Source organism: Numida meleagris, chromosome Z, assembly GCF_002078875.1.
Source record: "Numida meleagris isolate 19003 breed g44 Domestic line chromosome Z, NumMel1.0, whole genome shotgun sequence".
In the NCBI taxonomy this organism is placed as follows: domain Eukaryota; kingdom Metazoa; phylum Chordata; class Aves; order Galliformes; family Numididae; genus Numida; species Numida meleagris.
In genome coordinates this window covers 66,310,913-66,324,900 of record NC_034438.1, presented here as the reverse complement: position 1 = coordinate 66,324,900, position 13,988 = coordinate 66,310,913, and the positions used below count along the sequence as shown (strand labels likewise).

General features: G+C 43.7%; 1 protein-coding gene across 7 annotated transcripts in view; it reads left to right on the top strand.

The window, feature by feature from the left end:
* Nucleotides 1-3,317, top strand: part of LPAR1 (lysophosphatidic acid receptor 1) — a 68,277-nt gene extending 64,960 nt beyond the window's left edge. For all 7 annotated transcript variants that reach the window (XM_021379823.1, XM_021379825.1, XM_021379830.1 and 4 more), the window contains exon 4: nt 203-3,317. In XM_021379823.1, coding sequence (XP_021235498.1) covers nt 203-504 — 302 coding nt within the window. In that variant the 3' untranslated portion in view covers nt 505-3,317. The remainder of the gene's footprint in view (nt 1-202) is intronic.

The following is a 13,988-nucleotide window of genomic DNA, read 5'->3' as shown; positions in this document are numbered from 1 at the left end:
TAGTGTGAATACTCTCAAAAAAGAAAATGAAGTACCACTGCTTCCAGTTGGATGGCTGTGGAATCATAGAATGGTTTGGGTTGGAAGGGACCTCGAAGATCATCCAGTTCTAACCCCCTGCAGCGGATAGGGCTGCCAACCACTAGAATCTCACGGTGTGTGACCAGCTGTGTTGTGTTTTGTCTGCTCTTTCTCTCTCTAGGTGCTTTCATAATCTGCTGGACCCCAGGACTAGTCTTGCTGCTCCTTGACGTGTGCTGCCCACAGTGCAATGTCTTGGCCTACGAGAAGTTCTTTCTGCTCCTGGCAGAGTTCAACTCCGCCATGAACCCCATCATCTACTCCTACCGGGACAAGGAGATGAGCGCGACCTTCAAGCAGATCCTCTGCTGCCAGCGCAGCGAGAGCGCCAACGGCCCCACCGAAGGCTCCGACCGCTCGGCCTCCTCGCTCAACCACACCATCCTGGCCGGCGTCCACAGCAACGACCACTCGGTGGTGTAAAGGCCCCGCCGGCTGCCCCACCAACGGAGCTGCCCCGGGGAGGTAACCCACTCGCAAGATTTTCTCAAACACTAATGGACCACAAGCGCTTCTTTTCCAGGGAGCCCGGTGCAGCGCTGTGCCGGCATCACCGTGCTGCAAGGCCTTTGCCTTCTGCTTGCAGAAGGTGGAAAGCAGAGACCTTGCAGCAGAGCTGGCCCCTGGGGAGCCTCACTGAGACTTCGTCGGCCCTTGCAGCGTCTTGGTGCCAGTCTGAATAAACTGATTAATTAAGCTTATACCTGCTTCACTGCATTTACATGTAGCCACTTAGTCTTTTTAAAAAGGGAGTAAAGGGGATAAAAGTATGCCTTTCATTTAATTGACATGTAATATTTATCACCATCAGCATGCTTTTGATGAACATTGTCTGTGCAGGGAGTAAAACTGAGCTCTAGTTGTCGTATCCTTAGACACACTGCCATAACTACAGTAAAAGCAAAAGTATTTTTTCTAATACAGGCAACAGGAAGATGATGAGAACTGACTCTCCTTACCTTCGTTACTGGTGTTAGAAAGCATGCATGTTCTGTGTGTATGCGCATTGTTCTAATTATGGGGGGAAAAAAGCTCGTTGTAAAGTCTGCAGGAAAGTAGAAAGGCGTAGACTGTATTCCAGTGTTTGTTTAGATTATGAAATAAACAATACTCTAGTCACAAGGTATTTCATGTTCTTCTTTGAAGTGTGGTATGAAATGTGTAACGTATGAGGGGTCCCAAGTTTTTCAGGGTCAAGTTCTTAAAGCAGGACACATCTCTAGGGCTAAAGTCATGTTGGTAAGCGTGAAATAAATATTTTTTTGCCGTTGGAATGCTTTTCTAGCTCGTGATGGAAAGGAGCAAGATTTTTAATGTGAAAAAAACATACTGTTTAAGAAGATGCTTGTAATTAGAAACAAAATAACTTCTGTGTCTTGCACTGAGAAATGTTTGTGGGGTATCTTTTAGTTTATTTACCCTGCATTTTAAAAGCAGTGGGCTACTAGGAACCAAGGTACAATTATATTTTGTAAAGTCAAGGCCAAATATTTAGTAGTCTACTGCAAACGAACTTTTCTATATGTAATAGCCACACTTGCACTTTGTTATGAAAAGCTAAGGTAACACATGGGTTTTTTTTCCTATGTGGCTGTTTCAAAGAGAAATGCCACTAACATGAATGTCACTTCCCAAAAATCAAAGATGTTAGTCAAAATTCCTTGACAGGAATAAACACAAGCAAAGATGGGACTTTGCAGATAAAGAACTTGGGACCTTTCCCTGAGAAATTATGTTCTTCTAACGATGTAAAATAAATCAACGGTAAATTTCTAGGACCGTTTTCCTTGTAGTAATATGTCTCTATAGCAAAAAAAAAAAAAAAAGGAAAAAAAAAAATCTGAGGTGTATCAGTCAGTGTAATGTACTGGAATGTAATATAAGGCACAGTATTCTCCCATGTGGGCAGGGAAGAAATGGAGAGGAGATGGTCAGCCTATCACAAAGGAGAGTTTTTAGCATCTCTGTTTAAAATCGTGGGAAAAAAATAATTGCTTAGAAAAAGCAAGAGGGAGGAAAAAACAACAAGTGAGCAAAATCTGACTCCACTGAATAAAGTGAGAGTGTTGCCACTGCCTTCAGTAAAACTGAAATTCACTTGTGCTGTTGAGCCAAATTTTTATGGACCGTGTTGAAGGAGATGTGAGGAGAGGGGATAGAAGAAGCACTGTCTGCCAGTTGACCGAGGTAGCACTTCTTTGGACAAAGCAGAAGTCTTTTTCTGACTGTATGAGAGTAAGTGAATCTGAAGGTTGATTTGTGTTTTATTCACATGACTGTACTGAGAAAGAGGAGTACAGGCAGCATGATCTTATTCATTTAAAAGCATCTGCTTGCTAAGCCACTCATAAATGTTTCATGGTGCCTGCATGATGGTCAGGCAAGTGCAGGTAAGCAGAAGAAAGGAGAGGGTAAGAGTGTCTCCAAAGAGAGGGGGCATCTGACAAACAGTTCTTTCTTCTTATTTCAAGAATGCTCCAAGTTGCTTTCTTCCCTGGATTGAGGGAGAGCACTCTTTCATGTCCCTTCCTTCCACACAAAAGAGGAGCATCACGCACACTTTGTTTTGAGGGAGGTTTCTCATTTCCCAGTGTCCTTTTAACTGCTGTTTGCATGTTCTTTACAGAATGAGTTGGGAGGGTGAAGTTGAGTAATAGCAGTTTCATTCACCCCAGTTTTCTGTGCTGAAAGTGTGCGGCAGTTTTGGAGAAGCAGCGTCTGAATAATGTAACCAGCAGCGTGATTGTTCTTGACGTGCTGGTGGGTCCCAAGGGCCCACGTGAAGATGGATGCCCAAGGAGGCTTTTCTGTTCTCATTACAATTGCAGCAGGTGGCAGATGCTGCCCAGGTACGTCGGTCAGACCTTCTCCAACGAGACAGTCAGCAATTCAAGAAGCTGGACCTGACCTTCTGAACTCTTAGCAGCAGATAAGTTTCACTTGTGGGGTAGATTAAACTGGGAGCACTTCTGGCAGCACGTGGCTTTTCCTTGTAGAAGGTAAAGTGTGATACTTTAGATCAAAGGCAACAAGATGCAAAAGTTTCTTCTAAGATTCCACTACAGGAACTAACTGACCATGTGGCTACTGTTTAAAGATTTAATTAGTGCTTTGTTTTATTGACATGATCTCCCTATATCCTTGAGAACTCTGATCTGTGGATTGAGTGTTTCTTTGCAAGCTAATGAAATTAAAGCTGCTGTGAGCAAAGAAAATAAAATCAAGAGCTTGGAGTAGCAGGATTTTTGCTCTCTTCTTTAGAGTGGCTCCCATGCCACTTGGTTTCGTCTCCGTTTTTATTAACTTCTTCTTTTCCATTCAGGTTTTGCCATTTTCATTATGCAGATGTAGAGTTCACTTTCTGCTATGGGAAAACATGGTGCAAAGTACTTAGTGGAAAAAAATTGCTCCACTTATTTTTCTTATCTCAAATCCTACAAAGGGTTTTAGAAGACTTCTTAAAATACCAACAGTCCTCCCACAGTCATTAAAATTCTTCTGTTGCTGGCTGCCTCTGGTCCAAGTAAATCCTCTTGAAGTTCAAATGTAAAAGTATTTGTTTCAGCAATTGTAGCAGTGGAAGTTGTGTATTAATGGCAAAATGGCTGATGAAGTCACTTGCAGGTCGAAGAAAATGTGTTTTTTCTACTTAATTTATTGAGTAGCAGCACAAGTCTGGAAAGTGATAGAAAAGATTGCCCTTGATTAAGGGATTATTAAATAGGATTTTAATTCCTTGTTGCTATCACATATGCTCTTACAGAGTCTGGGTGACAGACTGCTTTATGGAGTCACAGCATTTACTTGAAAATTTGAGAGCATTCTGTGGTTGACACAGTGCATTTCTTGTCAAGCCTTTTATTGCTCCATGTTCTCCAGGATGTTTTGGTAGCTTCAGGGTGGCTGTTGATTGGGATGCTGAAAGCTGGGCACATAACTGGCACAAGGAGAAATGGCAAACCATTAAAGAGCTTCTGCAGGGCTTCCTAAAACCATGCTCACCTGTCCATAATGCACCAGTAGCTGGGTTATATAAATAGTTGCCCCAAGGTCAGCTCTTTAATTCTGTCCTCCCTACACATGAATGCTGCTGTGGCGTTACTTTAAAAAGTTGCCAGCAAAAGCTTGCCCTGTTTCAACAGGCATGCAGTAAATGTCCATGGTGCAAACTAAGTCTGCGTGATTTGTGTGTCAAAGAGAAGAATACATTTTTATGACTGATGTCTTAGTTTTCCTTCCCCTCCCAAGTAACTTGTCAGTGTCAGCATAAGTTTCTCCCTGTATATCATGTCAGTGAGATGAACTCAGGTAGCTCCAAGGAGTATGTTTTTTGGGCTGTATATCCATGGGCCAGGCCACATCCAGCCCAGGTCACAGGAGCAGTCTGTCATGGAAGGCTCAAAGCAGCCCTGCTTAGGAAGCAGGTTTTACAGATTCTTCTGACCTTCCCATTGTCTCAGAAGTATGGTATCAGATACCAGGCTTAACTGCTATAAACCAGCTGGAGTTTCTCTCTGCAATGCTGTTACCACCAGCCCTGTACATCCTCACTGCAGTAATTGCCTATGTACTAAAACCACGCTGTTTTTGAAATAAACGTGTTTTTCCCCAATGGAATTAAAGAGGACAGCATCAGCTGGAGAGACTTTGATACAAACACACGTACTCTGTTTTTTTTACTTATGGTAAACCAGGTTGATGCCAAAGTTGAGAAGCAAGGACATTTCTCCAGGGCATGGCCTCCACACTGTGTTGAAGCATGACCTTGTCCCATGGTACCTCTTACTCCTTTAGGTCCCTGAGATGGGTTAGGGTTCACAGAGGTGATCCTGAAACAATACTTCATTTTTCCAGAAATCATACATCTCAAATATGGACTTCTTTTTGGTCTGTTACATGGCTTGCCCACATAACAATTTGCAAATGCTGTACTTAACATTGCTAAACCAGAATGAAAGCCAGCAGAATAGAAAAGTCACAGATCTGGAATCCTACTTCTTCAGCCAAGTTTTTGATGCTGTCTCGCCTAACGTCCTTGTAGGTAAGCTTAGGAATGGTATACATGGGTAGACAGCGAGGTAGATTGAGAACTGGCTGTCTGACAGGGCTCAGAGTGTTGTGATCAGCAGCACAGAGTCCAGTTGGAGACCTGTAGCTAGCACTGTTTCCTTTGGGTACATACCCAGTCTGGTCTTGTTCAGCATCTTCATCAGTGACCTGGGTCAAAGGATAGAGGATGTACCCTCAACAAGTCTGCCAGTGGTGCAAAGCTGGAAAGAGTGGCTGACACACCAGAAGGCTGTGTTGCCATTCAGCAGGTCCTGGACAGGCTGGAGAGTTGGGCAAAAAGGAACCTTGATGAGGTTCAACAAAGGCAAGTGTAGAGTGTTACATCTAGGAAGGAATAACTGTACACACCAGTACAAGTTAGGGGCTGACTTTCTGGAAAGAAGCTGTGAGGAGGACCTGGGTGTTCTGGTGGACACCAGGTTGACCATGAGCCAGCAGTGTGCCCTTGTGGCCATGAAAGCCAATGTTATCCTGGGTTACATTAAAAAGAGCGTGGCCAGCAGAGCGAGAGAGGCGATCCTCCCACTCTACTCTGCCCTGGGGAGACCATGTCTGGAGTACTGTACTGCCCAGTTCTGAGATCTCCAGTTCAAGAAAGACATGGAAATGCTGAAGAGAGTCCAGCAGAGGGGCACAAAGATTATCGGGTCCTGGTTCACCTCCCTTGTGAGGAAAGGCTGGGAGAGCTGGGGCTGTTCAGCCTAGAGAAGACACTGCTTCTAAATATCTAAAGGGCAGGTGTCAGCAGGATGGGGCTAGGCTATTTTTGTTGTTTCCCAGTGACAGGACAGGCAGCAATGGGGACAAACCAGAACATAGGAAGTTCCATCTGAACATAAGGAAAAACTTCTTTACTCTGAGAGTGACAGAGCACTGGAACAGGCTGCCCAGAGAGGCTGTGGCATCTTCTTCTCTGAAAATACTTAAGACCCACCTGGACGTTTTCCTGTGCAACCTGCTATAGGGATCCTTCTTTAGCAGGGGGTTGGACTGGATGATACACACGGGTCCCTTCCAAACGCTACAATTCTGTGATTCTTGAGGCTTGCCAACTCAGGAGGTACATATCAGTCTTTACTAATATAATATTTGAAAGATAATTGCTACTTGTGTTAGACTTGGCTAGTACTGAGGGATGATGCCTTTATTTTGTGCCAAATCTGCAAGTGAAAGAGACAGTAGATTCTTCCACAGAGGGGACATGAGACCATGGAGAGCTTTGGTATGCCCTCACAGTTACCTTACAAGTCTCTCCATCTCTCTTTCCCACTAGTTCTTGCAGACAGCAGTCAGTCTATGCAGTGCACTGATAAAACTGCATGGAGGATCTTTGCAACTGCAGTTTCCTAGGTTTTTGGAACCAAACTACCCAGGCTTTACAGTTTGATTAGAAAGGCCACTTTGAAAAGGCTTTTCAAGCTTAATCCTCAACCCTGTTCAGCCATTTCTCAAGACAACATCTTTCCCTTTCTTCCCATTTTCACCTCTGAGAGGATTTTCCAAACAGTTATTTACCTAGCTTCTGTTTTCTAAGTTCACCAATGAGAAAAAAAAGAGAGAGAGATAAAAACATAAAAGGATATTAAACTATGCTGCTGTCTTCTGTAGTATAAGGAAATTGAATCCACTGATAAGCTGCCAGCATTTTAAGAAGAGCCTCCGTGAAATGTTCCCTTTTGCCCGTGAAAAACTTCTGATAACCAGAAGTGTATGTGAAAGACTCAGGAATCTGCCCATTTGTTTTCCTGTTTAAACAAAACCATGTTTATAACTTGCAAGTACAGAGAGAGCCAATGAGATTTGGCAAACACTTTTGCTATTAAGTGCACTTACTGTAAATGTTTAGAGGTTGTATCTAGTACAATAGAGTATTTAGCATGTGTAATATGGGGCATGCAAGAAATGCCCTTCATTGGGAGAGCTGGTATTTTTGGGTGTGGAGGGAAATTCTTCAAGAACTGTGTCTGTGTGGGGGTACGAGCTTGCCTGTCCCAGGCAACAGCCCAGGGATGAAATGCAGGGACAATGAAGGGCAATCATTTCTGCTGCTGGCTCTGACCTTCCCACCCTTCTCTATTCCGTGTCCACATTTGTAGCTCTTAACCCCAGGCCTCTTCATGATGCTTAGAAAAGTCATCCTGCACAGAGACATGCCTGCTGCCTCTTCTCCCTGTTCCCTCTTCTTTTCCTTTCTCCCTCTCTTTTCTCTATTTCTTTCTCCCTTCACCCTTCCTTTTCTTTCCTTTTCTTCTGTGCATGGACATGTTTCTCACAGAATACATCCACAGTTTTAATTTAACCATAGAAGGTCATAGTTTGACTAAACTGGGGTTAGAGAGTTTACATATGGAAATGAGTATGTCCATGCACATATTTTCAAAGCCACCTGAAGTGGAACTGAAGAAAAAGTATGAACTGCAGTGCTGGAAGAGCATAACTGATTTATAACTATTTTTGTGCTAATTCCCACTTCATTAACATTTTAACGAAAAGAGGTGTCTTTACCTAGGGCTGATAAAGGGCTGATTAACCCCTGGCCTTGCTAGAGAAGCTGACATAACATAACATACATAACAAGCAAAACAAAGTGCCTGCTTCAGCAAAACAGCAGCAAATAAAGTTGACATTCCAAAGGTAAAATTACATACTAAGAAATAGGGATATTATTAAGTATCTTACAAAAACATAAAAAAGGAAGAGTCCAGTTTTTTCCTCTCCCAAAACCTCCTTGGTGATCCTTGAGTAATGAATGCCCTGGTGATGGGCTTTAAATGGCACAGCATATGTAATGTAAAGCAGCCCCCATGGGCTCAACTGCTGGATGTAATGAACAGAAAGCCAAAATACACAACTGCTAAATAAATCACACTTTGTGAAAATGCACTGCAATGCCTCTGGAATTTTTTGTTTTAAGACCTGGATCACAATTTGGTGGCTAAGTTAGACTGCTTATATGGTAATCTGTTAACATTAAACACACAACATATGCAGCAACACAGGATGGGGCTGCAGTGGGCAGCATGCCAAACATGAACATGGAGAACCAGCCTCCTTGGGGTGACAGTGCCCAGAGCCTGCAGCATAGCCCTGGGACTGCAGGGGGTAACCCACTCATGTAGTACCATCAGGACTTTTTGGAACTATAAAGCTGCTCCACTGGTGTCATGGTTTTGTGATTTTCGGTTATTGGTATTCCACATCATAACATCATGTAGTGGACATACCTAGTTCTCAGAAGAGAAGGACTACTACAGTCCCCACGGTACTTTGCTCCTTTGTTACCATTTTCCAGCCGGAGGGAAAAGATAAAAGCTCGCAGTATAAAAAACTTGCAGATCACGAGACCTCGTCCCTTTTTCCGCCGTCTCTCGTCTTGGCAGCACCTCGCTCTCCAGCCGCCTTATCGTCAGTAGTAGAGTAAGGCCTACCTTGATTTTGGGACATTCTCTCTCTCTGTATTGAATTTATCAGCTTAAATTGTAATTATATTGTATTATAGTGTGTTGTTTTGCATTCCGATATTTTATTTAGTAAATTAGTTTGTTTCTCCTCAGATTGTTGCCGCTGTTCTTTGCTCTCAGGGCCATCTCCCTACCCTTTTCCCCTTTCCCCTTTTCCCGGGACGTGGGCCCTTGGGTCCCCTGTCCCCTTTGTCACGGAATCGGGCCTAACGCCCGTAAACCGTCGACAACTGGGAGAAAAAATGAGGTGTGCACATCCCCATGGTACTGGTGCAGAATAGTATCCCCTTCCACCAATGCGCTCCTCGGGCAGGAACTCCAGCCTTGGCTGTTGCAGGCTGCCCAACGCTCATTGACATTGCTTACCTGGCTTTAAGCACCTTATTTGTAGCCTGGGATGATAGAGCCACCTGTGGTTGGGAACATGGGAAATTTAAGTAAGGATGCCTCTTTCCCTGGAGCAAGCTGCAGTTCTGGCCCTACTTTTCAGGAGAGAAGCATAGGAAGGATGTACCTTGATAGGGACAGGTAACCAGCCTCTTTAGGAAAAACTCTCTACTATCTAATTGCTGTGAGTAGCATACTTCTTCGATGTCTAAAAGCACTTCTATTTTCTTTCCTAGCCAGTATATAAGGAAAAAATTGATCATGAGAGTTATATGGACTGAATCAGGAGGCTGATTCCAGTTCTGCTTTGTAGCATTTGGGAAACTGCAGCTTTGGTTTGCAGGAAGACCCCACCATCCACCTCCCTCAGGTGCCTACCAGGCTTTTGGCTTTGCTTTGGAAGCACTCTAGCAAAGTGCTTCAGCTCCTCTGTGTTCATCCCAGCACCGAGCTGCTGCAGATGGGCTGGTCCCAGTAGGACCTGCTGTCAATGGGACTCCTCCACTTTTACCTGAAGCTTTCCTCTGCCTAGTTCTGTGGCATTCACATGCCTGTGGATTTGGGAAAGCCTCTCCCAGAATCACCAAGCCCACCAGAGTTCAAGAAGCATTTGGACAAAGTTCTCAGACAGAGGGCTTGAATTTTGGATGGTCCTGTGTGGAGCCAGGTGTTGGACCCAATGATCATTTACCCAGAGAAGCTATGGATGCCCCATCCATGGAGGCATTCAAGGCCAGGCTGGATGGAACCCTGGGAAGCCTGATCTGGTGGGGGGCAACCAGTCAACAGCAGGGGTTGGAACTGAATGGGCTTTGAGGTCCCTTCCAACCTAAGCCATTCAGTGGTTTTATGATTCTATGATGATTGCTTGTCCCTTCCATCTGGGGATATTCCATGATTCTATGACTTCCTCTTTCTTACTGCCCTTCTAAAGAGCTGTTCAAACTCCTCATTAGTGTTAGTTTCCTCTAAGCCTTCTCTAGGTGCTTGCCACAACTGGTACAATTTCCTTGTAATTCCCTGAGGACAAATTGGGAAATAAACACAGCACAGGGAGAATGCAGAAGTGAAGAATTTTGGAGAGGGAAGGACAGCATGGGAGACATGGGAGAGAACCCCTACCTTCAGTGCAGGATGTTGTTTGTCATTGTTTTAAAGGCTTTCTGGCAAATTCAGAAAAGATTTTCTGTTGGTCCTTTTATTTTTTTTTTTAAATCTCTTAGAATGAATAATGCCCTTTTCATGGCATGACTTCTTTTTTTTTTTTTGTCTGATAGAAGACTTTGTTGTTTTAGGTGTATTTCATTAAGTAAGGGCTAAAAAAGCCAACTGAAACAAGGATAAGCCTTCCCATTTCCCACCCACACACAAGGCAAATTTAAACTGTTTTTATATAAATGGTGTTTTACCACTGAAAGATTGCAAGATGCTTCAAGGACTGACATTGATTGTATTTTTTTCAGTTCTCTGTTTTTCCAAGGCTCACAATATCTGGATATTTTAATGCTTGTTCTGTCACAGATTTTGAAGTTTGTACATTCTTCTTGTCCTCAAGTGTCTCTTTGCAATCCTGCTTTTTCAAAATATGTAAACACTCCTTAGTTCAAGGGAGTTACTCAAAAATGTGCCTAGTTTGAGCTAGGCCAGCTGCTACTGCCTCCCAGACCCCTCTCTTCTGTGCTGACAGTGAGGGCTGAGCTTCATCCACAACTGGATGTTAGTAAGTGACAATTATTTTGTTTAGAAATTATGTCAGAGAAGATGCCAGTAGTATACGTATGTCATTATCACTGATGCACTGTCCTGCAGGAACACTGGCTGCCACCATGGCATTGCTTAAGGAGGAACACCACGAAAACACAATTTCCTACCCTGGAACAGGTTAAGGGTTTTATTTCCAAACATAATCACTGTATCCTTGCATGACTATGCCTTGGGATGAGCTGTTGTTTAGTCTCCAGAACATTTGTCCATTCTCCTGAGGCTCCTCGCATCAGTGCTGGTGAACTCATGGTGGGATGAGCCCTGCTCACCCTGGGGCAGAAATAGAGGCCTGTCAGTGGGCTCAGGAGTGCTCCTGCCCTGCTTTCTGGCTCATGTGGATCAAAGCACAAGCTGGCCACACCTGGCTTCCCCAGGGAAGCAGACCTCAAGGCCTCAAGGGGAAGGAGGGCCTTGATGGCCAGACCTCCCTTCTTTCAAATGGAGGCATGCATAGTGTCTGTGTTGTGATGGCTGTTTTGGTCTAGGAACATGAGACGTGTTGAATGACTGATTCGAAGTACACAAATAAAACAAAATTGCAACACTGGCAGCACATTTGCTTAGATAAACTCCATGGAAACTTGCAAGGTTAGAAGACTTTCACTCAAGAGGATAGGGTTTTTATTATTATTTTGTATTTCTTTGTGGAAAACTGAGAGAAGCTGGGCAGCATCACTTTTTTTCTAGGCAGAACACACCCTGAAGCTGAGCAAGTGCTACAAAATCTTGGAAAAGCACAGAGGACAAAACTAAAGGGAGAAATTATGGTTTTTAGTCAACATACACAGATGGCAGCTTCCTTTACTAAACAAACCATGTAAACCTAAGCTGCTCTGGGACGGCAGTCCTTGGAAACTACTCTCACCAGCTTCTGAATCCAGCCCACAGCCAGTGAAGCTAGAGAAAAATATGTGGTTGGGGAGGCCAGATCTCACCCTGCAGGGTGAAGGAGACAGAGTCTGGAGGAGATGGTGGAGGCGAGGAAGCACCAGCTTCAGCTTTACGGCACTTGATGGTGCTTGATGGGTACAGCTTAGCTGAGAAGGGTATATCCAAGGATGTATATGGCTTCATTCAAATGACAGGGTCCCACTAGCAGGGTGGAAAACACAACAGCCTGATGTTCTCTTGCCACTCCAGTAGCTCCTGGCAAATGGACTTTTCTGGCTTGCGATGGCTGACTGGGAGGTATCTGCCACTACGGATACAACCAGCAGGATAAGTGCATGCCGCACTTTGCAGCAGGGTTTGGGGATTTTTTCTTCCCAGCATTTGAGGAACACGTTGGAAGCTTCCTGCGACACAGGTATGGCTAAACTTGCCATTTTGCTGGTGAGCAGACAAAAGGTAGTTATGTGAGAAAAACATCTGAAAAGTCATCCATACAAAATCAAGTTAAAAAGCCCATGTAGCACAGCTGTTTCTGTTTATTTCTGGTACCCCGTCCCTTTACTTGCCAGGCTTCTGTTTCCCCAAAGAATTTACTTATCTGAAGAAGCATGAAGTTTTGGTAGAATGCTTTTACTGAACATTAAAACATTAAAAGGACTTTTCTTCCAAGTGTCTCACACCACTCATGAATGTGGCCACATTCATCTTGCTGAGTACGATGCAAGAAACACAAAATCCTCAGCGTGAATGTGTCTGCACCAGTCCACTCGTGCTTGTGCCAATTCAGGTTATTCTGGTTCAGGAACCAAAAGGAACTGCTGGTAAAAGGCACCTTTGTTCCAGTACTTTGTATTGCTGTGTGAAGAACCAAGTACTGAAGGAAAAACATCACATCCAGCCCAGCATGAACCAGTGAAATTTTTCTGATGTAGGCTGTAGACTCCTAAGTAGCTCTGACACTTTTGAAAATATTTCTTTTCATCCAAACAAAGTAAAAGAACAGCCAGTATTTGGAGTAAGTGGCTTTGCTAGTAATGTTGCTTAAAGCAACCTCCCACAAGCTTCCACCTTCAGTGAGTAACTTCATATCTGAAAAGTCTGGAGATGGCCCAAACCAAACAGTGTGTTTTTCATTAAGAGTGGAAAATAATTACACTGCGTATATAATTTACTATGAAGCCATGTTGTTTGTTATGAACTAACAGTGACATACGTGTGATTTTTAATAAAGAAAACCATGACTTCATTAGTTAACACTGTGTGGAAGTCAAGCATATGATTAAAAACAAAACAGATACAGTTATTCATCAGTTAAGCTACCTGAGCCTTTGCAATAAGATCACCAGGCTGGGTGGGCTTCTGCCTCCTCCTTCCTCCCTTGCCAGTTGCAGCCCATTTGTGATTGGATTTGCCCCTGCAGCTGGCAGTGGAGCACTGTGCTGATATGTGCTGTGGCTGTGGTCCCACCTTGTGCCACTCTCCCATGGCTTGGTGCCCACACAGGAGGCCATCGTGCCAATACAATGCCATGGTTTGGTCACCGAACCAACCCATGCCTTCATGTCTGGTCCTATGTCCACCCCAGAGATCCAAGACACAGTTAACAAATGCAAAGAATAACAAAAAGAGAGGAAATACAATTGGTTGAGTGAAATATTGGGCCAACACTCAGAAGATACAAATACTCTTCCTGGTTTTGCCACAGGCTGTACATGACTGCGTGCAACTTTCACAGTATCTAAGTTTTTCACTTTAACAAGGGTCATTATTTTTCTTCTATTTCCTTTCACAAATTCAGCAAAAAGGGGAATGCCTCACGGTAATTTGTTTAAGCACAAATAAGAGTGATAAACAAGCATCTCCACAGGAGAGCATTTCCACCAAGAAATGAGGCCATTTCTGCAGCACTCAAGAGTCCCTCAGTCAAGCAGCTGTCACCCATTTGACTCACTGCCAACTCAGGCATGATCTGGTAAGTAATGTACTTACCTCATTCTTTGGAGAAGAGTTTGGACAAGAAAGTAAAAAAGAGGGAATTACATCAGAATGCAGTTGGAGACCAAAAACTAGTAATCAAGGAAGAAGGTAAACTATATGTTCGGTGTTGATAAACCAACAGGAGAAACATAGAAAAAGGTGAATATAATGGATTTAAAGTAAAGTTGAAAAACTTGTGATCAAACCTTGCTGGACCATAGCCAGAAAGCGAATGAGACTGCAAGGCTTGATTTTCTGCAGGACTGGAGATGTGGAAGGCACCACAAGACCTATTTGACAGTAGGATGCTGAAATAGTGTCCAATAGGAAATGATTATATTTCCTGAGTTAGCAAGT